This window comes from Penicillium manginii (assembly GCF_028828005.1).
Source record: "Penicillium manginii strain IBT 31320 chromosome Unknown utg000008l:1.0-3226943.0:1.0-3228205.0, whole genome shotgun sequence".
Lineage (NCBI taxonomy): Eukaryota > Fungi > Ascomycota > Eurotiomycetes > Eurotiales > Aspergillaceae > Penicillium > Penicillium manginii.
In genome coordinates, this window is record NW_026643109.1 from 2554808 (window position 1) to 2582805 (window position 27998).

The 27998-nt window shown below is 50.7% G+C and overlaps 9 protein-coding genes across 9 annotated transcripts; 3 read left to right on the plus strand and 6 right to left on the minus strand.

Annotated features, from left to right (window-relative positions):
• Positions 1–312: 312 nt before the first annotated feature.
• On the plus strand, positions 313–966 carry N7533_011587 (Nitroreductase; the record flags this gene model as incomplete). The annotated part of the gene is made up of 1 exon (XM_057108237.1): positions 313–966. One exon carries the CDS (start codon positions 313–315, stop codon positions 964–966), a length of 654 nt encoding a protein of 217 aa, XP_056955615.1.
• Positions 967–1399: 433 nt separating this feature from the next.
• Positions 1400–1654, minus strand: N7533_011588 (uncharacterized protein; the record flags this gene model as incomplete). Its single annotated transcript, XM_057108238.1, is given in 2 exon segments — positions 1400–1522; positions 1541–1654. 2 exon segments carry the CDS (start codon positions 1652–1654, stop codon positions 1400–1402), a joined length of 237 nt encoding a protein of 78 aa, XP_056955616.1.
• Positions 1655–4411: 2757 nt separating this feature from the next.
• On the plus strand, positions 4412–6706 carry N7533_011589 (uncharacterized protein; the record flags this gene model as incomplete). Its single annotated transcript, XM_057108239.1, has 1 exon — positions 4412–6706. One exon carries the CDS (start codon positions 4412–4414, stop codon positions 6704–6706), a length of 2295 nt encoding a protein of 764 aa, XP_056955617.1.
• Positions 6707–7089: 383 nt separating this feature from the next.
• N7533_011590 (multicopper oxidase) lies at positions 7090–9194 on the minus strand (the record flags this gene model as incomplete). Its single annotated transcript, XM_057108240.1, has 4 exons — positions 7090–7301; positions 7366–8722; positions 8773–8934; positions 9009–9194. 4 exons carry the CDS (start codon positions 9192–9194, stop codon positions 7090–7092), a joined length of 1917 nt encoding a protein of 638 aa, XP_056955618.1.
• Positions 9195–11212: 2018 nt separating this feature from the next.
• On the minus strand, positions 11213–13340 carry N7533_011591 (laccase 2; the record flags this gene model as incomplete). Its single annotated transcript, XM_057108241.1, has 7 exons — positions 11213–11978; positions 12029–12102; positions 12152–12580; positions 12627–12677; positions 12724–12842; positions 12893–12968; positions 13020–13340. 7 exons carry the CDS (start codon positions 13338–13340, stop codon positions 11213–11215), a joined length of 1836 nt encoding a protein of 611 aa, XP_056955619.1.
• A 1041-nt stretch (positions 13341–14381) lies between these two features.
• N7533_011592 (FAD binding domain protein) lies at positions 14382–16004 on the minus strand (the record flags this gene model as incomplete). Its single annotated transcript, XM_057108242.1, has 6 exons — positions 14382–14466; positions 14542–14645; positions 14716–14905; positions 14982–15030; positions 15079–15134; positions 15184–16004. 6 exons carry the CDS (start codon positions 16002–16004, stop codon positions 14382–14384), a joined length of 1305 nt encoding a protein of 434 aa, XP_056955620.1.
• Positions 16005–16951: 947 nt separating this feature from the next.
• Positions 16952–24120, plus strand: N7533_011593 (polyketide synthase; the record flags this gene model as incomplete). Its single annotated transcript, XM_057108243.1, has 14 exons — positions 16952–17530; positions 17587–17884; positions 18027–18388; positions 18443–18782; positions 18838–19022; positions 19069–19350; positions 19404–19432; positions 19485–20166; positions 20222–20484; positions 20538–21537; positions 21731–22274; positions 22324–22506; positions 22589–23094; positions 23179–24120. The coding sequence occupies 14 exons, from the start codon at positions 16952–16954 to the stop codon at positions 24118–24120; spliced, it is 6195 nt and encodes a 2064-aa protein (XP_056955621.1).
• A 766-nt stretch (positions 24121–24886) lies between these two features.
• On the minus strand, positions 24887–25725 carry N7533_011594 (uncharacterized protein; the record flags this gene model as incomplete). The annotated part of the gene is made up of 2 exons (XM_057108244.1): positions 24887–25259; positions 25664–25725. 2 exons carry the CDS (start codon positions 25723–25725, stop codon positions 24887–24889), a joined length of 435 nt encoding a protein of 144 aa, XP_056955622.1.
• A 1356-nt stretch (positions 25726–27081) lies between these two features.
• N7533_011595 (uncharacterized protein) lies at positions 27082–27978 on the minus strand (the record flags this gene model as incomplete). Its single annotated transcript, XM_057108245.1, has 1 exon — positions 27082–27978. One exon carries the CDS (start codon positions 27976–27978, stop codon positions 27082–27084), a length of 897 nt encoding a protein of 298 aa, XP_056955623.1.
• Positions 27979–27998: the final 20 nt, after the last annotated feature.

Below are 27998 nucleotides of genomic sequence, written 5' to 3' on the forward strand. Positions count from 1 at the left end.
ACCACATTTGGTAATTCTGCCATCCTCGCTCCGGGGCCGATGTGGGGCCGAGGTCCGAATGCGGTAATTTCAGGGCTCAGTTCCGGAACACTCTATTATAGACAGCGCTGGACCCCATGCATTGGCTTCCCATTACCAACAATATTAATTATGCTGCTGACGAACTCATAGTGTGTTCAAAAAATCCGACCGTTTTGCCTCATGACTATAAGGCTGGCTCATGCCGCCGTGGCCTCTCTCATCTTTCACTCAACTTTTCGAACCTTAAGCAGAGCATCAGCATCAGCATCATCCCGTCTCGCCAGTCTCACAATGGCATCTCCAATCATCACAATGAGCTTTTCCGAGGCAACCCAGAAGCGTCGCACCATCCGCGCCCTCGATTCAAAGACGACGGTTCCCGACAGCACCATAGTTAAGCTAGCGGAGGCCGCCATCCTCACCGTCCCATCTGCTTTTGACAACCAGTCGGCCCGGTTGACGGTCGTGTTCGGAGACGACCACAAGAAACTCTGGTTAATCACTGCAGATGCACTGCTGGCGAAGATTGGCGAGGAGCGCTGGAACGAGGGCACCAAGGACCGCATCGCCAACTTTGCCAACGCCTACGGAACTATACTGTTCTGGGATGACCAATCATGCGCGACCGCGATGAAAGAGAACGCCCCGGACATCTATAAGGATAAGACAGATGAGTGGGTGCAGCAGAGCAACGGCATGCACCAGTACTACCTGTGGACCGCCCTCGAGGCCCTGGGGCTGGGGGTCAACCTGCAGCACTACAACCCTCTCATCGATGCCCAGGTGCAGAAGACGTGGAGTGTCCCATCGAACTGGAAGCTCAAAGCACAAATGGTATTTGGCGTTCCAAAAGATGGTAGCGCGCCAGGAGAAAAACCACAGAAGCTTCCCTTGGAGCAAAGACTGCAGGTATTTGGGGCAATTGACCAAACGGTGCCTAACTAGTTGGGTCAGATTATTCAGGCACTGCTGTCCAAATCGAAGCAAAAAGGTGAAGTCCTAAACACCATACATGGCAGAAAAAGACAATACAAAGGAAAGCTTATCGAGATTTACATAGAAATGAACGTGTAACAATCCGAGAAACCTTGAACCCCTTCAAAGTAGATCAAATAATGCTCACTGCATTCTTCTGCATTTCCGTACCCTTGCCTCTCTACCCGTTCGGCATCAGGACTTCTTCAACCACCACATTCGCAATTGACTGCGTTGCCGTAGGGCTTCGGCAGAGTGCGAGCATATTGACCATTCTTGGTGACCTGGCTTTTGCTGCATTCAATATTGGATGCGCATCATCTTCGCACCTACTCTATGGTCTCAAGGTCGGCTCGTTTGTGGTCATTTTCTTTCGGGTTCCGGTTCAATTTGGCGGAATTGATCAAGAATCTAAGCTCGGTTTATTAATCCGGCTACGTAGCGGGCCACCAGCGGGTGAGATACGATTACATCGTACCCAGTCGTGCTTCCAAGTCCGGTGCGAGCGATCCTGTCGAGCCTGGCTCTTTGTAGATTAGAGTACAGAGGGACACTGCAACAAGGCGTCTCTCAGTTTCTGAGATCCCAAATCGCCACCATAGCGATATGATTCCATATCATTGGTCTTGTAAGGGAAATGCCGCAGGCCGATACGCATTGGCCTTAGTGGAAGGAATCATTGCGAATGGTAACCCAAATTATACTACCGAATATACTGAGGCCTAAAGGTAAAAGATGAACAATGAAAGGTAAATTGATCATGGCTCGGTAGCTGGATCCCTTAATCACTCCTGCAAAACATCATAAAAGGCAAAAGTATTGGAATGAGCGGAGTCTAGTCGTTGCTTGGCCACGCTGGTTCTTAGCAAACATATTGCTTCCGCCTGACGACCTCTAAATTGTCAGGTCAAGGCAAGGTTTACCATGCTCGCCAGCGTGTGGGCAAAGTCCGCGCCGGATTTTGCCTTGCAAGCCTTCTTCTTAACCTGGACCTGGGGCTATTCTGCCTCGTCCCACCGGCCCTAGTTGCAGAACGTCGACGCTAGGTTGTTCATGATGTTTAGCGTATCAGGATGGGTTTTGCCAAGCTTCGTCTCGCGAGACTTGAAGACCTGTATCCCGAGCTGCTCTGCCTCTTCCCATCGGCCTAGGCCCCAATGCGAGAACGCTAGGTTGGCCATACTCGTTAGCCTGTCGGGATGGTCCGCACCAAGCTTCGTCTTGAGATTCTCAAAGACCTAGATAAAGAGCCGGTCCGCCTCTTCCGATTGGTCCCGATTCCAGTATGTCAAGGCTAGATTGTTCGTGCTCTTTAGCGTGTCAGGACGGTCCATGTTAAGCTTCGTCGTATATGTTGATAGCGTGTAACTATTGGTTCGAATGAGACTAGTCAGCTAACCACCCCAAAAGAAGCAAATCGCATCAAAGAACAGACTAACTAGAATTGGAAATTTGGCTGAGTAGCCAAGATATTCCACAATCTCATCCCAAGGCGCTAATGCAACCGCTAGACTGAGCGATGACAGCGCACGGTGCAGCAAATGACGCACTGATCAAGATTTAAGCCCTCCCCCCCTGGAGAACGAATCAAATTGTGTAAAAGGTCCATATTCTTTCAAAGTTTTGGGGCACAGTTTGCCACCAATCTCAGGGTCTATTGACCGGCAGATCGGCAGGGTTGATATGCCAAAGCGGTACATACCGGTGAGTCTAGCGAAATGCTTGTAGCCTAGAGGTGGCTTGTAAGCCCAGAACATGCTTGAAGAATTAGTGGAAAGATAGCGCGTAAGAGTTAGAGGTTAGCAGTGCATCATGAAGTGCACGGACCCCAAGCCGAGGTAAAGGATGCTGAACTCGTGAACTATCCCTCTCTTACTCGCAAAGACAACGGTTACCCGGTTTTTTTTTCTGAAAATCATCTTGAGGATTCAAATCTCACCACAGGCTTGCTATCTTTCCACCACGTTCACCCCCTTGTGTGGAGCCTATAACGTCTTTAAAGTCGAAGAATGGCTAGTTCTAAAAAGTCCGGGAAGACCACTCATTCATTGTCTTCTCAATCTGCCAATAAGACCTCCTGTTTCTAGGATCGTACCCAGCATCGGGACCCTTTAGAAAGTTTCCAGACAGTCAGGCTCGCAGAGGACCTGTAGGCTCCAGCTCTAGGGACAGGATATCCGGTAGACCTCGCCACCACTGGTGGGTGAACCTTCTATCCCTCGCATCGTACCCCTAATGGAGAATGGGTGTTGAGACCAACAGACAGACGTACAGAGCCAAATCTGTGCGTGCGGACTTTTTGATTGAAGGGCGTCAAATGACCCATTTTCTATCGCGAAAATGGGTGGGACCGGTAGCGGCCGGGCCCCCCCGTGCGGACATATGGAGACCGGGAGGGTCGCGGAACTGGCCGAGGTACCCGCCGTGGCGGCCTGATATACCAAGACCCACTATGGGCTCCACTGGATACGGGGAAGCCCCTCTTTGCTTCCATGCGCTAACGTCTGGTATCTAAAGCCAGCTATAGTGGGTACTTAATATAGATTTGTCGTTCCCGGGAGTTACATCCATCGCTATGTTGATGTGAGACCCTCGCAAGGAATATCACCGCCTACTGCTTAGAGACGGACGACCGAAAATCACAGATGGTCCTTTGGATTCTCACCCCTGCTGGAATGTGAAAAATGGGCAGTTGAAGATCACTCCGTTGGCGAGGAAATAAATTAATCTCGTATAGTGACAAAATCATCCTCTATAAATAGCCATAAATAGGATATACCGAAGAAAAGTGATTTGCAATGAAGAACCATTCCTGTCCTGCCGCCTCCATAGGTCTGACTAGGTGATACATATGAGACAAAACCTTTCAGGAAAATTAAAAGTGCCAGGTGCATTCGAGCCGGTTCCATCAATAAACTGTATGAGTACATTCTTCTGTCCGCAAATTGATCTGCCAGTATTAAGCATACTATTCGATTTTCAAGCCCAGGACTTTCTGAATCATTTGAACCGAGTTAATACACTGGAAATTGGGGAAATATAAATAATCAAATGTAGATCGACATGCCATATGTTACCCGAGTTGCCTTTGCAGCTTGCGACGTCCACTTTAAAGCTGGCAGGTCTAGTACATCATTACGACCAACGACGAACGATTAGGGAAGGGGCTTAGTCAGCAACCTCAGTGGGTTCCAAAGTTCGTGGCGCTTGGAACGTTTCGGCGAGGCTTATCGGAGACGCGAGAAGACCCCATGGCATCATACATCCATCCTGCAGGATCGCTGCTGCAAGGCCCCCCGATTGCTGCAAGTATAATACCTCCAAGGTTCCTGCAAGCGTCCACCAGGAAACCCCTCTCTCGTCGCGGAGACCCATGAGCATCGCGATCAACGGATAGAGCGCAACAGAGCCTCACATGTTTCACCGATTCTCTGCCGCGCCTGCCAAGGCTCGCAGCCAGAGCAAAGGCACCGGATCAGCTCGCGCCAGCAACAAGAACAGCAAGAAGATTAGTGGCACAGACTCTCACCCCAGCGCCGAGCAAACCGTTCATGCGCTGGCCAAGCGGCAAAAGGCCGCCCGAGCCTGTCACCGCTGCCGCCTGCATCGTATCAAGTGTGACGAGCAGAAGCCTTGCGCACAATGCGTCAGCATCAAGGCAAAATGCATCGTTTCCTACGCTCCTCCTCGCTCCTCTCAGACCAACAGCAACAACAACAACAATAACAACAACAATAACAACAATAACACCAGCGATCCCACGAGAGGTGTGTCGTCGTCAGTCTTTCCTCCAAGATCGCCCTCGCGCTCGCCGTTACGCACAGCATGTCGCGATAACAGCGCGAGCACCAGCAGCCCCACCGCCAATACCAGTCCGAACAGCCCATATGTTCCTGCCTCTCGCATGAGCATGAGCCATGATAGCTCATGGGCGACAAGAACTCCACCGGATAATGTCCCCAAGGAATGTTTCAATCTGGCGCATGTCCAGGGCTTCTTTGCCAGCGGGCAGCCAGTCTTCTCACATACCTCTGCCCTCGGCGGCTGCCTCTTTCCTCAGCTCCCGCATCCCACCGTCCCCTCCGGGGAACGTCCTCTCGCGTCGAACGCGCTGCTGAAGAACCAATGGAGCTACTATCTATGGCTTTTTTGGGACGACTGCCATCCGCTGCTGCAGATAATCAGCAAGACCGAGTTCGCCGAACTCGATGCCCTGCCACCACCGACGATGTTTGATGAGTATTCGGCAAGGTCCGCCCTAGTCGATTCCATGATCGCTCTGGGCATACAACATAGCCGTGCCACGGGCCTTGACGGGCGGATATTGGGCCTCCAGCAGCCACCATCCCGGCAGTACTACCACGCAGCGCCTTCACCGGAAGCCACCTGGCCCGGCTTTGAATACTTCCATCGCTGTCGTGAGTGCATGAGAACAAACACAGATGTGACCTTAGAGGTCCTCCGATGCCATGCTCTCATGGTCCTCTACCTTATCAAGGGCAATGCGTTCCGTGACGCATACAACCTGCTCGGCATCACTGTCCGCAAGGCCTACATTGCCAAACTCCACCGACCACCACCGAGCCATCTGCCCGAGGTCGGAAAGACTGCTCGCATGCAACTGTGGTGGATGGTCTTCTCCCTGGATCTCCAGTGCTCGCTGCAGCTCGACATGCCCCCCGCCAGCCAGAAAAGCCTGGTGAAATGTCCCTTTCCTGCCGAGGACGCCCTCGCCCGCTACTTCTCCTCCCCCAGTTATCACGAAGGCATGAACGCTTACACCTACTCCACACGTTTGGTCAACCTCGCCGTTATTGTGACTGATATTGGCGCGTGCGTCTCGACCGCGGACCTCGTCGATGACGCTGGCAATAGCCCGGCCGCTCTCGAAGGTCACGCCCGCAATCTCGCGTCCGCGCTCCAAAACCTCCAAGTCTGGCGCAACGAGCTACCTTCAGAGCTGCTGCTGCTGAGCCAGTCTGGGAACGGCTCTGGCAATACTGAGATGCTTGACTTTAATCGTGTCCTGGCCCTGCCCGGCTGGTTGCGGCGGCAAGCGGTGCTTTTAGAACTCCATTATCACAACGTATTTACGCTGATCCAGCGTCCCTTCATACGTCTACACTACGCCCACTCTAACGATGCTAGCGGCATAATTTCACCACCCTCTTCTCAGCAGCCCCACGTGGAGCAGCACATTGCCAGCGCCCTACACCACGCAACCATAACCGTCGACACGGTCTTCGCCATCTGCTCCATGTCTGACGTCCTTTATGGCTGGTCAGAGGTCCTGCAGCCGCTCTGGAATGCGACGCTGACAATTATGGCGTATGTCTCTGTTAACTCGCTGAGCTCCGTGGTACCACGGGCGCTCGACTCCCTCACACGCGCCCAGGCCGTTTTCGAGTTCTTCTCCCCAACCTGCCCGACCGCTCTCTCCGCAAAGGGCATTGTTCAGTCGCTCGCCAACAGTTTGCAGAACATGATGACGCAGGGCTCGTGCGCAGTTTCAAACGACGAACAAATGGGCTGGGACCTCTTCGCGTCGCTGCTCGAGGAGGAGCAGCAGACGTCCTCCGCCGGCCTTGAGAGTGTCCCTCCATCCAACGATATCTATGGGAGCGTGCTCTTTCCACCCTTCATGCCTTCAGATTTGCAAATCAACACCCCGGACTATAACTCGGCGACCATGCAATTTGGCGACTCTTGAGGCTAGTTCCCGGGTGCGTATCCATCACCACGCCACCGCCTCTTGAAGGACTCGCTAGTGTCAAGAAGCGAACATAATCATTCTGGGTGCTCTTGGTCCAGAAGGGTTTACTGCAACAGGACGAACGATTGCAACTGCGAAATGCTTGCCACTCCCGAAAGGTTGCGACGACGGGGATGATACGGATTACGATGGGCCTACGCAGGTCAAACGATTATAAATAAACACGGAAAGCTAGAATTAACAAATTACTTAGAATAGAGACTGCTGCGCACACGTGCTCAAGTTAATGAATGAATGAACGAATGAACGGTTGTATTGCATTGCATTGGACGAATATCACTCTTAAGACACCGCCAGTGCTCGGATGGCGACTCACAACCCTACATCCCGGTGCCGCTGCCATCCGGACGGTACGCAGCCGGGATTGCGGGCCACTTGTCTACGCCGTCGAGCATTGCCATGGCCATGCCGCCTGCGAAATGAGGCTGGATGTGGCAGTGCAGGATGAAGGCGCCAGGGTTCATGCTCTGGTAGCGAATCACGATCCAGGTTGGCATACCCGGCGCTACGTGCGTGGGGTCAGCCAGCTTGTCTACACACACGCGATCGGGGTGCTTCAGGGGGAGGAATATTAAATACTCAAAAGGGAGACTCACAAACGGCACTTGACACGAAGCTGTCGCGAAATGGGGGGTTGTCGAGGTTGAAGGACTCGGGCTGCGCCTGCATAGCCTCCTTGACGGAGGTGTAATTGAAGTCGCCTTTACCGCTGCCGATTATGAAGAACTTGTTGCTATGCTTGTGGAACGAATGTGGTGGCTGCGTGGGGTTCTGGCTACCGGGATCAGTCAGGACGATAATGTCCACCCAAGTTCCATTGAGGGTGCGGATTGTGAGATTGGAGTTGAGAGCTGCTGTGCTGTTGGGATCAAAGAGGAGGGGATACCCGTCCGTTATGGACATTGGGTAGGAGATGGATCCCTGGTCTTCGGTCAGCTTTGCGCTTCTCAGATTATTAGAAGGGAGGGAGGAAGAAAGGGGAATTGGACTTGCGCTCAGGGTCCATTTCCAGGCGGCGCCATCACGGCTGGCCTTGTATATGTGCGTCGCATCTACGTCTTGCGCGGGCTTTATAGCGGGATATGGTGCGAGGGAGCTCATGTTAAGGGTAACGACTGAGCCATTGATCGCGCTGCCAGCCTGATTGAAGAGTGCGTGCGAGTCTGGCGCGATGGTGTCAATCTTGCCTCTCGGAGCGTACGAAAGCAGGGCCGTGGCGAAAAGGATTTGGTTGCCTCCCACATTGGAGAAGCGCATGGTATAGGCGTCATAGCTGGGCTTGTCCTTGAGTCTGACGAGCACCGAGTAACGCTGCGCGCTAAATATGAGCATCCCGTCGACGCGCTGCGGTTGCACAAACTGGCCGTCTGCGGCGTAGATCCACATGTCATGGTCGTCGATGGAGACCATCGGGGTCTGCACGGAGGCGCCGAGGATGAAGTTGAAACTGACCCAACGGTCGGTCTTGCTGACATAGAAGACGGACTGGGTGGTGTTGGTGGCCTCGCACGAGTACGCCAACGCGGGTGGCAGCGCACTCAGGTTGAACTGGAAGTTGCCCTCAATCTCGGCAATTCCAGGAGGCGAGCAGCCTTGCGCGGTGATGTTTTGCCCGTTCAGGGCTTGTAGGGTGTCGGGCGTTGCCAGCGACATGTACTTCGATATGGGTAGGCAGCTCACCTTGCCTCGCCCGTTGATCAGGATCGAGTTTGTGCAGTACAAGTCGAGGTTGGTGTCAATCTCTGCCTGTAACACGGCCGCCGAGTCCAGATGACTCCAGTCTGATATCGTGACGAGCTGGGGATGAGTCGCTGCGTTTGCCATTGCCGCCACTTCGGCCGGCGACGAGTTGATGAGACTGTATGGCAGGGGCTGCTGGGGGCTAGGATTGATGTGTATGGGACCCAACAGACCATCGCTAATGTCGGAGAGGTAGTGGCCATGGTACCAGTACTGCGGCTGTTTAGAAGATGTGACTAGGTGTGTTGGTGAATTCCAATTACCGTGCCATAGTCATCCGCCGTCCACTGATAGAGAAATGACTCCCCCGGCAGAATCGGTCTCTGCGAAATCCCGGGGACACCGTCAGACCAAGGTGTCTTGAGCTGCGTGATGCCGTGGAAGTGGATGGTGGTGTTGCTCGGCAGATTGTTGTGGACCAGGAACTACAAGGCGCTGTCAGCCCCAGGCGAACAAATCCTCGGCTGTAGCATCATGCCTATCTGGCGTCTATTCATACCTTCACGTTGTCTCCTTGGTTTAGAAGGAGGGCTGGACCGGGCGAGGTGCCGTTGATGAGAATCATCTTCCTGCTGAAGCCGTCCGGGGCGCCATAGTCCCACGTTAAGTTGATCGTAAACTCCACATCTTTAGCCACGGCTGAGCAGACGACAACGGCCGACCAGAGTAGTAGAAAACTCCACATCTTCACACTGTACAGGGCCGAGCCTGGCTAAGGATGGCCGGTGCCGCTCTGTTAGGGCGAACGAAGGTCATTTTGAATCGCGAATACGACGGGCAAGGCTATCCTGCCACCGGGTTCCCTCTTTGGGAGCTCCGAATAAGGCAAGGAGCGGCGGTCTCAGACGAGCTGAGGTTTTCTCCCTAAGGCAGTCGAGAAGAGATCTTCTCCTTGGGAAGTACCCAGAGGAGAAAAGTACCCCCTGAAGGGTACTTCCGGTACTCCTCCCGGGGGAAGTTTCTTTCCAGTGCCCACCTCCTGCGAGCCCACCTGCCCTCTGCCCTAAGGCCCCGGCCGTTTGAGGATACACTAGGTACAAAGGGTCTGCTGGTGCGAACGGACAGAACAGTACCGACTCGGTTGAGTATGCGGGGGGGGACCTGGCTGCCTTGGAGATAAGGCAATACTGAGAGGGGTGAATTGTCAGGGAGCGCAATGAGCTATCACCTTCCGCCCCAATGATTGCATTCCGACTTTTGGATCCCACTGCCTGATAATGACTAATCACCTAGAATTAGTTACTGGCGCCTTCGCTGTGGGAAATCTATTTGCGACGCGCGGACAAGGAAAAGGGTGTCAGTCACAACCATCTTCAAAGTAATATTGCCCTTTGCTCTAGAGAAACTTCACCCTCACGACACATTATGCTAGGATTTGAATTCTCCCACAATGAGTATCGCACGCACTTTCTACTTTGGACATCACTCACTAGAAATTACAACACCAGGCCATCTGTGATGCTATTCTCTGCAAACCTTTGGACGCCACTAATTTGAACTCAGAATGTTTGTTTCCTCAACGCAGAAACCCCGTTTCTCATATTGCCTAGCATGTTCATCCGTCGTGTTTTTAAATTGGTAGTCGGTGATTTAAGGCCTTTCCCAGTTAGTGGCCAACACGTAGGGATTGAAAACTTCCGTGAGATAAAAACACCAGCTGGTTTACCTAGGCTGTCAGCTACCCAGAGTAGCACATTTCTGTGTTCCAGGCGCGGTATCGATCTTCACGTCAAAACCTTTCTCATTTTCCGTTTACCTCCTGAAGTTCAGGGGACCCATTACTCGCCTCTGGGATCTATCATAATTCAGTCAAATACTCTAACTTTATTCAAGGATTTATAGCATGCACACCTCTTCCTATGTTCGCCTCTTCGTTTGTTTACCAGCCCATTAAAGCACGCTGTTTAACCATGCTGTTTATCCCCGTACTAGATTGATTTAGAATTCTACCAGAAAACCTTTTTCTGCAATCCAAACATGAAGATAATCTAAGTAGACCTATCAATATAGAAAGCCCAAGAATCACTTCCTTGCGGCTTTTTTCTACGCCCTGTTTACTCCAATCTCACTATCTCCTACTTGAACTCTTCTCCATCTGAAGATCCTAACGTTCACTATGGACCATTTTGACCCCCCTAACCCTATGTTTTAATTGCAAAGGGCACCTTTCGTAATGTTAGGAATCGCACATGAAATAAAGGTATGCGTAGTAAGCAGAAGTGAGGAGCCACAATCTTGCTATTTACTTAGGTCATAAGAATGTAAACCTGGGAGCAGCTCGTTAGGAGAGCCCGTTGAAGCACTCTTACAAAACAAATAATACATTATACCTGCGCAAATAACAGGTTCACGGTATGGTACGCATTAAATCAACGGTAAGGTTTGTATGTTTCCCACCCGGCTTGAATCAAGTCAAACCACGGGCTGCAAGCCTTGCGATGCCCTGACGTTATTTTCAAGAGCAGGTCTCAATCTTGACGACGCATCTGAAAGGATAAACTGGAATTCTCAAAGTAGCTATTAGGTTTGGCTATTTACGCAAGCCACATTTGAAGGAATTTACTCGTTCTGATTGTCAACTTTATACAAGGCTGTGCACAACCTCTTCCCACCAGCACGAACACGAGAGGAGCGAGATGAAAGTCGCGCGTCCATGTCTGTCAGCGGCCTATATTTCAACATATTTCTTCTCCCTCTCCCCGATCATATGCCAGAGTCCTCTTCCTCGTACGTTCCTGGCCCAGGCCAAAAAGCGTTCCACTTGTCGCATGTGTCACGGATGTACGATGCGTTCTGGTGCAGGGCGGACATTTGCCCCGGCTGCTCGACAAACTGGAGACCCAGAGACTCACTTGAATGCCATACGATGTGGCAGTGGACGAGCCAGGTGCCCGGGTTGTCCGTCTTGAAGGCCATGACCATGTAACCACTCTCGGGCCAAGTTGCCGTGTCGCGGCGCGGCGGGTTCTTGAGATTGAGAGGCGACTTTGAGGTGAAGTTACCCGGGCCGGTGCCGAGGACATAGAAGTCATGACCGTGGAGATGCATGGGGTGCGACCTGTTGCGGCCTGAGTGGTCATTCCAGACAAAATAGACCCATTTGTCGTTGGAGAGGTTCTCAAAGACCATGTACTCGTCGGGGAACTTGTTAACATCGTCGAGAAGGAGCAGGTTCGTCGGTGCGGACCAGTTGACCCAGAGGTAGTTCTCGTTGAGCGTGAACAAAAATTCCTTGGGCGCAGGCGGGGTGACGAAGCTGAGGTTGAGCTGCTGGATCTCGTTGGGCTTGCCAACGTCGAGGGCGACGTGGGGGACGAGACTCTCCATGGGTTCGTCACGGCAGTTGTCGGGGTACGTGTTGACAATGGTCTTCGTCTTGGGATCTTCTTTCGAGGAAGAGTCATAGCGAATAATACCGAGAGTGTTGTTGGCCTGCTGATTTGCACAGCACTTCTCCTGCCAGGTCCCACTGTAGAAAGTCAGCTTTTAGAGATCTGTAAATGTGAGGGAACCACTCACCGGAGCCAATAGTTATCGACGTCTGCATCTGCTTCGACAATGACGTCGTAACGTTGGCCCATGCTGATGGCGACCTGAATACTGTGAGTATGGGAGAGTGAATATGTGGAATGATGGACCTACGTTGTCGGTCTTATAGGGGACTATAGGTATAAAATCCATGGAAATGACGGTCAAGGTATGGTTGTCAATGGAGAATCGCATGTTGGAGTAAACACCGGTGTTGATGAGGCGCATACGGTACTTTTTGCCCTTCTCAAAGTGCCACTCAGGACGGCTGGTACCACCGACACATCGAGGATCTTTATTATCGCAGGGGAATACATTTTTGCCATTGATGAGAGAACTATCCAGCGAGGGAGGCAGTTGAGGCGTTGGGGGCTTGAAGACCCGATCGTACCACCACAAGGCAAAGAACGACTCATGCGCCCAGTCTTGTAGGATGACAGTTCCCAAGTCTTCGTCATAGTCGGCCGTGGCAGGTCCATGGATAATCATCGGACCCTGAAGACCCACAGAGTACTGCATTGTAAAGTGGGAATGGTACCATGTCTGGAGATCGTAAGTAACGCATCTACGTGGATTGAAGGAAGCTTACTGTTCCATAGTGCTCGGCATAGAATCTATAGGTATACGTCTCTCCGGGTGGCTGCGTCGCGTTAGATTGGATTTATATCTGCGCGAGAAAGACCTACGATGGGGCACTGGGTGACACCGGGAACACCATCTGCGTCATTGTTGTTCAATTGCCTAAAGCCATGCCAGTGAATAGATGTGCCATTGGTCTGTAACTTGTTCGTGACGTGGATAACGACTGTGGCATTCTAAGTGAATGGCCTTGCTTTGCAGGGAGAAGATTCTTACGTTCGTCACCCCAATCAGCCTCGATCAGTGGTCCGGGCATGCTACCGTTGAAAGTGAGAGCACCCATTTTGTAGCCCTGATGGAATTAGTCAGTATCGACAGATGGGAAACGCGGGCATGGACGCACATCTGGGGACACGGTGCTGTTGAGGACCTCAAGCCAGTACTCCCTCGTCACTCCAGTACGAGGCGAGTCTTCGTAGTAATTTGTGTCGATGGAGTAGTTGCCCCAGCAGCCTCGGGAGTGAGGGCCATTCTGGCACCCTTTGGGCAGGTTCGCGGGATTTACATTTGGAGTTGTGAAGTTCGCAAGCGGATAAGGCAGATAATCGGTGGCGTTTTTCAAGATGCCGCCAGCACCGAGAGGGTATGAACCGCCTGGATCATAGGCCAAAGCGAATGAAAGTAAGCCTGTAAGCGTGGATACGAGCTGGAATGCCATGGTCATCAGAATCACAATTTTTGAACAGATACTTGATTCTCAATCTATCCCAAAATTCATTAAGGAGCCCTTTATGTCTACTCTACTTGAATATTACATTGCGATGATATTGGGGGCCTTGTCGATCATAGTCTTGCGTGGGAAGTTTCTAACTGGAAGGGGAAGATGTCAGACTTAAGAAGGCCGATCTATGACGAACCATGGCGGGCAGTTCCCGAGATCGAGTCATCCTTATGGAAGTTGATGGATCCCTCGGTCCTCCTTATGGCTATTCCGGATGTAGCAACACGAGGCTGAAACTTCGGGCCTTCGGGACCCGCAGCTTGTCAGGTTGTAACAGCGATAAGACTGTATTGTTTCAAGCAATGACGCGGGGTCCGGTACGAAGTGGGTCTGCAAACCTTCGAGTTTAGGAGAGTTTTGTATGCAGTGCTCGTTACAATACTGTACGCTGCGTATAATCTTTACCATTTCAGAGTCAGGCCCGCTACCACATTAGGCAGGGCGTATCCGGAATCCTGAGGGCATTTCGAAAAGTCCACCGAAACCCGATGGGGGTACACTCACCGGGTGCAATTCTCCTAATGTGGCCAGCGTCTGTGCAGTTTTTTGTCTGCACTTCTAGTCTTATTCGCAGAATTCACTTATTGACATACAATGCTCCTCCCCTGCAGTCTCTTGCATGTGCTTTGCAGCCATTCCTCACATGGTATTTCATCAACACATGCCGACCTAAGACGAAGAAGAGAAGACGATCGTAATGAGAGGATGCTGAAGAACTGTAAGGCAATCCTAGATTCTACGTAAGAGGTAGCCATCTACAGATCGAAAGACTTAGCACTTCGAGTTTGCGTCTTCAGCCCAGATGTTGGCGAAAGGCTTCATGATGCACTACACTCGACTATAGAGATATCGCACAACGCGTTCGTCAAGTCCATGCCATAATGGTTTGTGTACAATAATTTCATCCATTCATTAACAACACAATATGGATCTAGTCGTCGAATCTCAATGAAAAGCGGCTTATGTATGAGACCCCCCTGCAGATTACTGCTTCGTCGCGTCAAACGCCCGATCAGCCTCAGCGTACGCATCATAACCATAAAGCCAGGGCTGAAAGGCTGGACACGTCCTGTTACCGCGACACAATGATCAGTATTACAACTTCCAACAATTTCAAGCACAAATCAGGGGTGTCTCGGCATACCAGCGGCTACTGAAGGCGGGTGTGGGCCCGCTGACCATGGCGGCGGCGAAAACGGCGTCGCGTTGTTGCTGTGCCTCCCCGTCAGGCAAGTGGAAGACCTCGCGCTGCGGGGATGCAAAGTGCATGTCAGCATAGGATGGCACGGTGGGAACTAACATGAACCGATGAGCCTACCTGCTTGAACGTCTCAAGCGCAATGGTGCGGCTTCTCTCCTTCCGCAGGTATTCGTAGAGCTTAATGGCGTGAGGAACGTCGGCGGAGTGTCTGACGTGGCCGAGGAGGCGTCCGAGTACGGCGCCGTCCTCGAGAGAGGAGTTGGCGCCTTGAGCGAGGTAGGGGAGCATCGGGTGGCAGGCGTCGCCGCTAGAAAAGTGTAAGAGAGACGGTTTACTGCATAGGCATCGCTTGAGTATTTGAGAGTGGACGCATGGTGACTTACGCCATGACAAAATTCCCCTTATCATTCCTCCACTGGTCGAGCGTGGGACCTGCAGATCCATCAGAGATATTCTTGTGGCATTTGGGATGTGACTTACAGTGCATTAATTTCCACTTGTCCACACTCTGCACGCATTTAAGGAACTTCATCAAGCTTCTTGGGTCAGCTCTTTGTCCGTGGAGATATAAAGTAGGAATCTGACATTGGATCCCACGCTGCAAACAATTTCTTCATTTCATCAAGGTTGCCCTCCGCTCTGCTCAAGTCTTTCTCAAGATCATCGGGCGAGAGCAGGACGAGATTGAATTGCTTCCCGCCCCTGACAGAGTAGCCCACCGCGTGGGCATAGGGACCGATCCAGAAGTTGACCGTCGGCTTCGACACCCACTCGACGAGCTCCGGGTCTTTCAGGTCTTCGAGGTTGAGGATGATGCGCCAGGCGAGATCGCCGGTCGGGCTCGGGAGGATTGTTTTCTGCATGAAGAGGCTCCTGCTACGCGACCACAAGCCGTCTGCGGCCAGAAGGACGTCGCCGTGTACCATTTCTCCCCCCTTTAGCATCACCGTTGCTGCAGAGAAGTCGAAATCGATCACCTCAGAATCGAGTCGGATCTCAACACCAAGCTCGATTGCTCGGCCCACGAGAGCCTTCTGCAAGTCCGCCCTGTGGAGATTCCAGAAGGGCGCATCGTACTTATCCTGCATCTTCTCCTGAAAGCTGTCCTCTTGCGCGAGCATGACACTACCGTCGTACCGGCGAACGGTCAAGGACGACGGCGCAGCGGCACGTTTGCGTAGCTCATCGAAAAGACCCCAGCGTTTCAACAGGCGCGTGGCGTTTGGCGTCACTTGAAGACCGGCGCCTACGTCCTGTAGTTGCGATACTTTCTCAAGCACGGTCACGCGGTGGCCTTCAAGACTTGTAGTTATTGCTGCCGAAAGGCCGGCGAGACCGGCGCCTATGACCACGAGATGGAGCTGGTATGGCTTGTCACCATTGCTGACTTTACCGAGGCCTACCATGGCTGCGTGGAGGTCAATTATTCTTTTGATAACGGCGAGAAAGATAGAAGAAGAGAGAGGGTGGATGCAATGTCTATCAAATGTAGTTGAAAGAGACGACGCCGATGGCAGATAGACGAGAGTCTCCTCTCGTAATGCACCAAGCTTGTCGGGACAGCAGTAATGGACTCCTTTGGGTAATCTGGGTGCCATAGCCCTTCCGTTTCAGATTCGAATACAGAACGAGGGCGATTCCATCTTTGGAATTGAAGTGACTTTCGCGATACAATACGGGAAATATATGTATTTTAAAATGAAGTTTTTTATGGTACCTGACACTAATTTATCGTATCTTTGTATCTTCAATTTCATCCTTGGCTTTCCGTTATATTTAGAGACATAGCTATAGGATGATTAGCCGTCTTACTTCCTTTTAGTATAGGAATTGGTGCATTAGCTTCGCATCTTTCTCGGTCTACTTGGAATCAAGATAAATGAGATAAAAATAAAATATGAAATTGTAACTTTATGATATGTAGTATACAATACGTGTAATTCTGTCATATTACTATATCAAAATAGGAAACGGCAAACTGGCTACTACTTTCGGCAGCTTTTGAAGCCTTTTTACGGAGCCGATTTCCCAGAAGTCTCACTCCGCCCTATTCCTATTACTCCTTGCGGAGTGGGGTCCTCGATTGTCCTCTTTTCACTCTTCCGAGCCATGCTTACTCTAGGCTAACCCGATCGGGCAATCATATCTATCGTCCCTTTCGCAGTCGAAGCAAATGCTTTCCAATCGACCCTAGCATGCCTTTGTGCAAGGCCAAGGTCCGCTCAAATGGCATCATGACCGACACAGATTATTTGCCGCCATGCTTGTATATATTGCAGTCCAGGTAATGTTCAAGCCCTTTTCTCACGTCGGCCTGGTAAAGAGACAAGGCTCACAACAACTTTTTTGAAATATGTCACTTCACACGCCCGTATTCGCCGGTCTTGGCTCTGATGTACTCTTCTCCAAGTCTAGCCTAGACGCATCGGCGCGTGATGCGTTGCTACCTGAGTCTCAGCTTCTCTTGCAGGCTTGCCATGCCATCTTTCACACTGAAATCTCCCACGCCATGCGCTCCGGCATCCTCTCCCATGACATTGATCTTGAGGACTTTAACACACCCGAAAAGGTGCTCTCACCCAATGAACGCTACCATGGAAACGTGGTGGTACAACACACTACATTATATCTCTCGCAGATCCTTAGATACCTCGGGCAACTACCGCAACATAGCGAATTGCTCGAGGTCGCTGCCTTTTGCGCCGGCCTCCTCCCTGCCACGGTCGTTTCCACATCCCGCAATCCTATTGAATTTCTATCTCGAGCTCAAGACCTCTTCTACGTCTCCGTCTGGATCGGTATCCGTAGCGAAAGTTATCGGAGGTCTTACCTGGCCCTTCACGCTTGTGGGCCTAGCCTTCCTTGGAGCGTTGTTGTCGACGGTATCAATGCCGAACGTGCCAAAGAAATCATCGCAACCTCGACAACGCAGGTAAACATCCCCTAATTCATTCGCATCGCTCCTGAACTGTGCTGATCAGTAACAAGACCGACCAAACTGTCTCTGTGACTGCTTTGAACTCGCCCAATTGCGTGACCTTGAGCGGGACTGGAGAACATCTCCAGGATTTCCTTTCCACCCAACTCCCTCCCAAGTGTCGCACTCGGGCAACAAACGTACGCTCGCTTTACCATGTCTGCGACAGGCTTGCTCCTCTTAAACAAACTATATATGAGGATCTTCAACAGCGATGCCCCTCGATGTCAACCTCTGTGGCTTTTGTTGCCCCGTTGCTCTCCACCATTGACGGACAACCAATAGACTGCGTCGAGGCAGGACCTCTATGTAAGCCCAAGATCTCGCGTGCGCCGTGGGCCATTCTCGGAATGTATACAAGCTTTCCAAGAGCTGTATCTCGAGTGAATGCTCCTACACGTCATTTGTTGCTCCCATCTTGTGGCCTATCAGGAACTAATCTAAGACTCAGGTACTGTCATCAACACTATTTTGGACATGATAATGCTTCATCCTGTCGACTGGGTCTCGGTTCAAAATTCAATCTTCGATAGCGTCAATAAGGCTTCTGCCTCTTCCACTGCTGGAACGACGATTGAAATTTTGAACATGGGCCCCGGCTATGGCATGTCAACATCTGCTTTCCAATTACCAAGCAACGTGAAAATACGCGATGTGATATCACTCGCTGGCGCTCCCAACTCATACCGCAAAGCTTCCAGACTGGCGCCAGGCGACATCGCCATTGTTGGCATGGCGGTCGACCTTCCGGATGCGTCCGATGTGGACTCATTATGGGCGAATTTGGTTGATGGAGTTAACTCATGCTCAGAGGTCTGTCAAGTCCATGTTCGATTCTCCACAGCCACTTACGCAATGCGCAAATAGATACCGGAGTCGAGATTCCATATCGATGACTTTTACCATGCAAAGGAACTGAAGAAGGGTAGTGCTAATCGCACCCTCAATACAAGATACGGCAACTTCCTTCAAAACCCTTTCCAATTCGATAACGGCCTTTTCGATATATCCCCACGCGAAGCGCGCTCAATGGATCCGCAGCAGCGTGTAATGCTCCAAACGGCATTCAGAGCACTCGAAAATTCAGGCTACGTGCCGGACTCAACGCCTTCGAACAATCGTGATACGTTCGGGTGCTGGATCGGCAATGCCACGCTGGATTACCCTGCGAATATGAAGGACGACATTGATGTTTACTACAGCCCAGGTATGCTTACACGGAATCTTCTAATATGAATAGACTATCACTCTAACATCAGAAGGCACTCTGCGCACCTTTCAAAGTGCACGCATCTCGTACGTCTTTGGTTGGAGCGGCCCGTCCATAACCCTGGACACGGCTTGCTCCTCTTCTGTAGTTGCCCTGCATCAAGCCGCCAGATCGATAATCGCCGGAGATTGCCGCGCCGCACTCGTTGGTGCCGTCAATACGATCACGAGCCCCGATGTATGTCCTTTCTTCGGTGTTGTTTGAATCCGCTGACATTTCCAAGATGTACCTTGGCCTTGACCGTGCACACTTTTTGAGCCCATCTGGTCAATGCAAAGCGTTCGATGCATCTGCCGACGGGTATTGTCGTGGTGAGGGGTGCGGCGCTTTTGTCATTAAGAAAGTCAGCGATGCTATAGCAGACGGCGATCGAATTCACGCAATCATCAAAGCTGTGGAGATTAACCAGAGCGGTAACACTCACTCCATTACGCATCCCCACGTCCCTACACAAGAAGAGCTGTTTAAACACGTCTTTCGGAAAACACGAATTGACCCTCACATGGTAAGCCCTGTCACTTGCTTCTGGAAGGCGCCAGTTTACTGATACGGTAATAGGTCACTGCTGTTGAGCTGCATGGCACTGGGTCAGTCTCCGCCGTGAAAAATATGTGCAGCATTGATGCTAACCTTTGACAGTACCCAAGCTGGAGACCCAGTGGAGCTGGAGAGTGTGCGGCGTGTCCTGTGTCAGGATAGATCACCGGATAATCTCCTTCATTTGACGTCAATCAAAGCGAATATTGGCCACTGCGAGGCTGCTTCTGGGGCTGCCGGGCTGGCGAAGCTGGTCCTCATGATGAAGCATAATCGCATCCCGCCTCAAATATCCCTCAAGGTGCTAAATCCACGCATTCAAAATCTTGGTTATGATGGTGCTGTCATTAATCAAGAAGGGGCATCATGGCCACAAATCGATGGCCAGCCACGTATGGCGATGCTAAACAACTTCGGTGCCGGAGGATCCAACGGAGCTGTCCTCTTGCAAGAGTACATCGCAGCTAAACAACCGACCGATTTGGGAAGTTGTAGCCCGCTCAGCTACGTATTTGGGTGCTCCACCAAGAGCATGGCTTCGCTAACAAAGCTTCGCGATGAACTCATCTCGCATATTGTGAATAAGGGCAGGTTTGAATCGCTCCAAGACATTTGTGCGACAAGCACAAGCCGGCGCCAGATCTACGATATGCGCATCGCAGTTGTCGCAACCTCCTCCGATGACCTGGTAGAGAAACTCCAAAAAGCGACACCTCACCACATCTCCGATTCAGTAGTCAAAGAGCCGAGAGCCGTTTTTGTTTTCTCTGGTCAGGGCTCACAGGTAAGTCTGGAAATTTCTCTCCACTACAGCGTGCATTACTGAAAAAAATTTAAAGTACTTGGGCATGGGTGCTGAACTGATGGGAATCTACCCAAGTTTCGCCAAGACCGTGTGGGAGTGCGACGCCTATCTCAAAGAACGCGACTATCCCGGGTGTGTCCAAATTATCACTGCTGCCGATGAAGAAAACGGACTCGAGCAACTCACGGAGTGTGAAAAACTGCAAGCGTTCCAATCAGCGATATTCGTCTTAGAAGTTTCCCTTGCGCAACTACTTATGTCTTGGAGCATTGTTCCAAGTGCGGTCGTAGGCCACAGGTGAGTATGCTTAGGTTTGTTTAGAGAATGCTTACTGACTATCGAAATCATAGTCTTGGAGAGTATGCTGCTCTAGTTATTGCTGGAGTTCTCGACACCTTCAGCGGGCTCAGCTTGGTCGCTCGTCGTGCGAAGTTGATGATGGGTCAATGCCAGCTTCAAACAACCTCCATGCTTGCTGTCAATGCTGGGGCTGAAACTGTGCAAGACCTGATCCAAAACTCAGAGCTCTTTCCCTGCTTTTCAATATCATGCGACAATAGCGCAAACGATTGCGTTGTTGGTGGCCCAATCAAGGAGCTTCAAACGTTCAAGGAGTATCTTCGTGAGAACCTCAAGGCCAAGAGCAAGGTGCTTGATGTGCCCTTGGCCTACCATACAAATGCAATGGATCCCATCCTCCCCGAGCTTACCCAATTCGTCTCCACGATTGATCTAGGCCGACCAAAGATTCCCGTGGTCTCGAACGTTCTCGGGCGTACCGTTGTGGCCGGCGAAAATGCCTTTACTAAAGAGTACTTTGCGTCACACTGTCGACAGACGGTCAACTTCCACAAAGGAGTTCAAGAATTTCTTACCACCAATATGGGATCGAGGACCACAAGATGGATAGAGATTGGCCCGCACCCGTCATTGCTGCCTATGCTGGGCACGTGCGTTGACAAAAGATCGGTCGATCTTCTTCCTACTCTGCGAAAAGGCAATTCACCTTCAAGCACCATGGCACAGCTTCTGTGTAATTTCTATAATACTTCCACCGGCATCAACTGGCGTAAACCATTCGATGGCGTGTCCAAACCTCATCTCGTTGACATACCTGGCATCCCATTCTCAAAACAAGAGTTCGGCGTCCACTACCCATCCGAATTTACAGCCAAAGGAATCGATACCGAGGCTGTCCAACCCGTCATTCGAATCGACAGTTTCATCGCCAAGACGGTGAAGCAGCCAACATTAGATGATAGATCGGCGATTTACGATACGCCGTTGTATCTACTCAAAGACTTCATCACTGGGCATTTGGTTGCCGAACATGCTCTTTGTCCCGCATCGGTATATCATGAGATTGCACTATCGGCAATAAAAGACCTCGAGCCCGAATCGGGAACAGCCCATGTCTGGAGTTTGTCCAAGGTGACTTACGTTGCACCATTGCTGCATCATGACGAACCCACTGCAACGGCAAGTTCTGTTTTTCTATAGTTACCACAACCCTCCAAGCCATTTCTCGCTGACAAATTTGCAGGTGCGAGCCATACTCAAGCCTCTTAACGGCTCTCAGGGATCCTATGAGTTTGAGATACTCTCTTACAACAATAAAATTGGAGCAAATCATGGCACGTCGCACTGCAAGGGAATCTTGAAGCGCAAGTCAAGTCCGACGCTGCAGATGAAGTATGCCCGTGTTTCCCCCATGCTGGTTCGCAAGACAGAGCAGATGGTCTCAAACACGGCTCGGGCCTGGCAGGAGATCCTCATGAAGAGAGCCATGTACGAAATGGTCTTCACTAGGGTGGTCACCTATTCAGAGCCGTACCAGCGGGTGCAGTCAATTCGAATTGATGGAGCCAGTGGGAATACCCACGCCGTCTGCCAGTATCCCGATGACCGCCTTGGTACTGCTGGTCTGCCCGCTGCGAACGCTATCTTCATGGATGTCTTGCTGCACGTCGCAGGCTTCGCTGCCAATATCAGGGTCGGCATCCAGATTTTGTGCATGTGTAAGGAGGTTACATCCGCCACTGTCCTTCGAAAATCTCTCGCTCCTGGAGAAACCTTCGAGGTATATTGTAAGTAACGCAGCTCAATGTTTGTTTCGAGCATAATCTAACCTTTTAGGCACCCTAAACGATGTCGTCAGCGAACGTTTGACGATTGCAGATGCCTATGCCTTTGACTCCCAAGGAGTTTTGGCAGTGTTTAAAGGCATGGTGTTTCAACAGATTGAGCTCTCGAAAATCGGCAGGGCTCTCGCCATCACCGCAAAAAAGCTTTCGGGGGGGCTCCGCTCATCAGCCTGCAGTAGCAGCGGCTTTGCAATCTTATGCCCCTTCAGCTCAGGACCCGGTCCAGGTTCCGATACCTGACACATCTAGACCATCAGTCAGGGCCATGATTGCTACCACTTGTGGAGTGGAAATTTCAGTGCTCTCCGAGACTACAGGCCTTGAGAGTCTTGGATTTGATTCTCTTATGATGATCGAACTGCAATCTGAGATCTCGACTAAGTTCCCCCATGCCAGCTTCTCAGAGTTGGAGGAGTGCCAGACGGTTGGAGACATTGAGCGAATCTGCGCTATTCAAGACACTCCCTCTCAATCAATCACCCCGGTCTCAGGACTGTCGACTAGCTCGATGACCAGCTCCAGCACTCCCCCCTGTGCGGTAGCCACGCCAGTCAGCAAGAGAGATGTCTCTGCGATCATCGCCGATGCCTGTGGAACCAGCCCAGACACCATTTCGTCAAGTTCGAACCTCCAACATCTCGGCATCGACTCTCTCATGATCTTGGAGCTTGAAGTTCGCCTCGAGGAGATCTTCAAAGATGGGAAGACCACATCTGCTGCGAACCTTTTGAACTGTCGCACCGTTGGCGATGTCGAAAGATTGGTATGTGCTCTGCCAGAGACCTCCTAGGGGTAAGCTGAGTCCATCGAGTAAGGTTCGTGCTTGGCTAATGCTTGTTTATTATAGCGCAACGTGCACAAGCAAGTCGAAGAGGCAACGTATACCCCCTCAAAGAACAACTCACGCAGAGTCCCTAGAATGAACCTCTCCCCCGTCCTGAATCTCGATGCCGTCATGGTGCAGAAGGTGACACGCGCTCTCAAACTCTCCGAACAACCTGAAGTCATCATGAGTGGCGCGTCTGCCAGCCCCAACGCTCTGCCATTATTTTTGGTTCACGATGGCAGTGGTGTCTGCATGCAGTATCATCGCTTGCAGTCACTCAACCGCCAGGCCTACGCGCTACACGATCCCAAGTTTATCAACACAGCCGAAGCATGGCCCAGCCTCCGTCAGATGGCAGAAAACTACGCTGACACGGTCCATCATACCACCGAAGGCCCTTGTCTCGTAGGCGGTTGGTCCTTTGGCGGCGTCGTCGCCTTCGAGGCGGCAAGGATCCTAATGGCGAGGAACCATGCCGTGAAAGGGATTATCCTTATTGACTCGCCGCCTCCATTGGATCATCATCCTCTCTCAGCCGACATCATCGAGGCCGTCACCGGCAGCGCAAAACCCTCGCCAAATGCACTGGGCAAAGCAATCCGGCAACTTACGCATCAGAGCTTCTTGTCGTGCGCAGCCTTGTTGGGCGCGCACAAGCCTACGCACTTCTCGCATAGCCCAGCACCGCCTGCCATTTTGCTCCGCTCCGCTGACGGCTGGCGGCGAGATGGAGACACTAGCAACCCGCGAGATGGCATGAATCCCAAATTCATCGAGAACGCTTGGCTGCAGGACAGGTCGGATGTAAGGACGGCTGCGGAGGATTGGGAAGCAGTGACTGGGGCCACAGTGCGATGCTTCGACATCCCGGGTAACCACTTCCAGGTCTTCGATGTGACGAACATTCAGGCCGTGTCGGAGGCTATAGTAAAGGCGTGTGCTTTGTTGGAAGGGTCTGTTTGAGTCAAAAAAGGGGGACCGCGTTGCTCCTATTTTTTGCTTGTTTTATCTTGGCTGGTCTTATATGTCGATGGTGTTTTGGTAAAGGTTTTGTCTACGCAAATACTGAAGGGTTATTATACTGGATCCCCACATAAGTACGGTAGTGGGGATTAACGCTCTTAACATCGGGTCCCGTGATATGGCGCCTTAGCAACAAGGTGGCCACTTTCGAGGGGGATATGAAGCGCGCGCAGTTCTAATTTTCAGAATACACACATCTTTGTTCAGTTTCATGAATTCTGCTATTTGCTCAGGATGTACTCCCGGCACCTGCAATGCGTATTCTGATTTGCCCGGCGGATTGTAGAGAGACTTGCCGCATTTATTTGTTACACAATTGCACAGCAGTGAAGGTTATATATTTACCTGATTTTTATCCTACGCCGAATCGACTACTTATCTCCGAAATCCGAGCGTGGATCAATTCAATTCAATTCAAGATTCTATTAACCTAATGCAGTCTGGCTAGGGGTTCGAGCACATGCTGAATAATCCTGTCCCGAAAGGGTGCTAATGGTAATCTCAACTTGACAAAATCTTATATTGATCTCGTATTTCTTATACTGCCTCTGCATTTACAAAATGGTACAGGGAAAACCTCGCCCGCTTAGGCCAAAAACCTGTACCGAGGCATGGAAAGACACATAGTACTTCATCACGACAGGACCTGATAGGATAGCTGGCTACCTAGGTACATATATGTAATATACCACAAGACTTGGATTACCTACTTGCAGGTAACAACTAGGTTATCGGTAGAAATTGGATTGCCAATTCCTAGTGGGATGTCGTCATGGGCGTTGTCGATATGCGCGATGACATTTCTATCTGGCCCCTCAATGGTGCATTCTTTATTCCAACCAGCGGTTCGCTGCACATGCGATGCAATACGGTTGACTTGACCCAAAGATTTGATTAGACGTCGTTTGGAATCAGCTCCGGAAGTGACATAGAATGAGTCTTCTCCGCCATTTGGATTTGATCTTTGGTAGAATCGAAGAGTCACATCTTGAGGCATTTGATTCGCCTCGTTCATCTGGCGAGGTTCGATTGAATAGGCAAATATAGGTGCCAGGAGGAAAAGGATAACAAGGGGGGGTCTTCATCCTGGTGATCAAATAATAAACTTCAAGCGATAATGTTTTGAGCAAAATCAAATTTCCAATTTATCTGGAACTTCAATGAGTTGATGAAGAAGAGCAAAAATATAGTAGAGATGAGGAAGGGGGTCTTTATATGCATGCTATTGTCATTATCACCACTTTAGGGGTATAAAACATACGCATCTGCAATGCTTGCCAGGATTGGGGGGGGTAGGGAGGGGGGTGGGGTAGAGAAAACAGAATAAATTGAATTGGCTGGATTTCCTCCAATCACCGAATATCTGAGCTCAGTCCGGATTGGACTCGAGAATTCTATTAGTGGTGGATTCTTCCAGTCCACATAGAAATCAGCGACTGACATAGAAGACACTTAAGTCACACTACATACAAAGCATACTTACCTCAGAAGATTGGTTTTCTGTGTCGACGAGTCACTGAGCTGATACTGATTGAGGTTCTTCATCATATAAGCTTACCATTTACTTCCCCCATAGCCTTCCAACAAACATACTACTAATGAGCTCGATAATTACAATGAAACAAATAAATCATATTATCTGCCTGTCTCAAGACGTATATTGACCACATGGCCATGGGCTGTGGCCTATGTAAGCAGCTGAATCTGACGACGGGCGTCAACCCTGTGCCCCGGATTTTATTTGTTATTCGCCTGGACTTGGGTTCACTTGATCAAAAAATAGCCCCTTTCCACAGGATCCGGAGGTCTTTCACTAATATCTGACGGGTACCATTAGCAAGGATAAGCCTTGCATCCAGTTGGCAATTTGAAACCTCTGACTTCTATTGTCAGAATAAGAAAAATACGCGACCAGTACTAGATTAATGTCTTTGGAGCTCTTTGGGTCTAGCAATTTTTTCCATCTATTTTCGGTCAACATTTATCCAATCCATATATCTCCACGTGGGAGACAAACTTGAAAGAATAGTATAATGCTCTTCACTGACTAGCCTTTTTAGCCGGCGTTGAGCAGTCCAAGAATAGAGTAGTTGAGGTTTGGAGAGCGCTTGACAGGCCATTTCAACTAACGATACGAATTCCTTGCGATCGAGACATCGGAAAGGAAGATTAAGAGTGATAATGAATTCAATCTGCTCTCTGTCCGAGCGATCTATTGAAAACTTCGGTGTACGAGAGGACTTGAGAGTCTAGTAAGTACGTGAATAGATTGGCATATGATAAATAATAATAAAAATTTAGAGTTTGTATTATATACTTCAGTATATTCTAATAAGGAAACCCTATTAAGTATGATATCTAATATCTTCTAGTTCTAAATTATTATTTAGTAAAGGTTTTAAATATAAATATGTATCTTCTATTCCAACCATTGCTACAATGAAGACGCGTGAGATGTTTTTGGCCCGTACGGGGCACCTGCAGTCCGAACATGGTGATGTAGGTCTCCTTGACAGAAGACTACAGCGCCGCGAGGGCTGCAGGCGGGCCCGTAGCACTCCGTATATTTCAGGAGGAAGTAAAGCTATGCGGAAGCATACTTAGTACATACATGAGGGTTCCGCGGTGGGCGGGAAGAAACCGCTGCGAAGAGAGCCCAACTCTCCTTCGAAACGGCAATGTTCCTTTCGAAGGAGAGGATATACGAGCAATATCTGTGTGCGATTATAAGCACGGAATATCGTGGACCCGACGCAAGGGGGAGGGGCTCTCCGCAACAATCCCGAATAGAACATATCATCTATTCCAACCATTGCTACAATGAAGACGCGTGAGATGTTTTTGGCCCGTACGGGGCACCTGCAGTCCGAACATGGTGATGTAGGTCTCCTTGACAGAAGACTACAGCGCCGCGAGGGCTGCAGGCGGGCCCAAATGACCCGATGGGCCAAATAAGGATGGTGGAGGGGCTGGTGGTGAGGAAGAGGAGACCGGAGTTGGATGACCGGTCTGGAATTGACGGTTCCAGGTGTACAGTGTTGTTGGGGGCGTCGTGAAGTAAAGACGGAAAGCTTCGGAAGACCATCTTCCGAGGGCTTGAATGTGGTCACTTCTCAGGCCCGAATCGTGGGCGTGTTGGGCTGCCCCTTTTCTGAAACTATGACCTTTTAGTCCTGTGGTATCTTCCCCAGAGCGTTTGAGCTTGGAGATAACGGCGCGTTGAAAGGCGGCTGAGGTGAATGGCCCGGAGGAGAGCGTAAACAAAGGAGCAGTTGAAGGTTGTGAATCATGAAGGAATAGCTTAGAAAGTCCCTCAACGGGGCAGGCCGCGTCGTTTGTCGCTGCAAGGACAATATTAACACCTTCGTGGTTTCGGTCGGTCTTGCTTCTCTTTAAAGTGAGGAGGACGTGGTCCATGGTAGGGGAGAATCTGATATCCCCCCGGGTTAACTTAGTAGCAACAAAGATTTGCGTATTCCTATGCTCAGCAGCTGAGTATGTAAATTCCCCGAACCGAAGAAACCCGGCGAAGGCAACCCGGGCAGCCACGGCAAGATTGAGATCGTCTCTCTGGGGCCCTGAGAGCCTCAGTGGCTGGGCAGGTAGATGTGAAATATTCCCTGATAGGGTTATAATTGAGGTGCGTGGGATTGGATTGCGAACCCGCTTTTGGCGCGGGGGTTGCAGCCGGCGAGCACCATCGACCATACGACGAAAATGCTTGGCGTGGAGGTCAAAAATTGCATCGGAAAGACCGTTGTCGACGTGGTACGCGCGGAGCGCTGAGAGCTCAGACATAGCTGTATCGGGCTTCACTG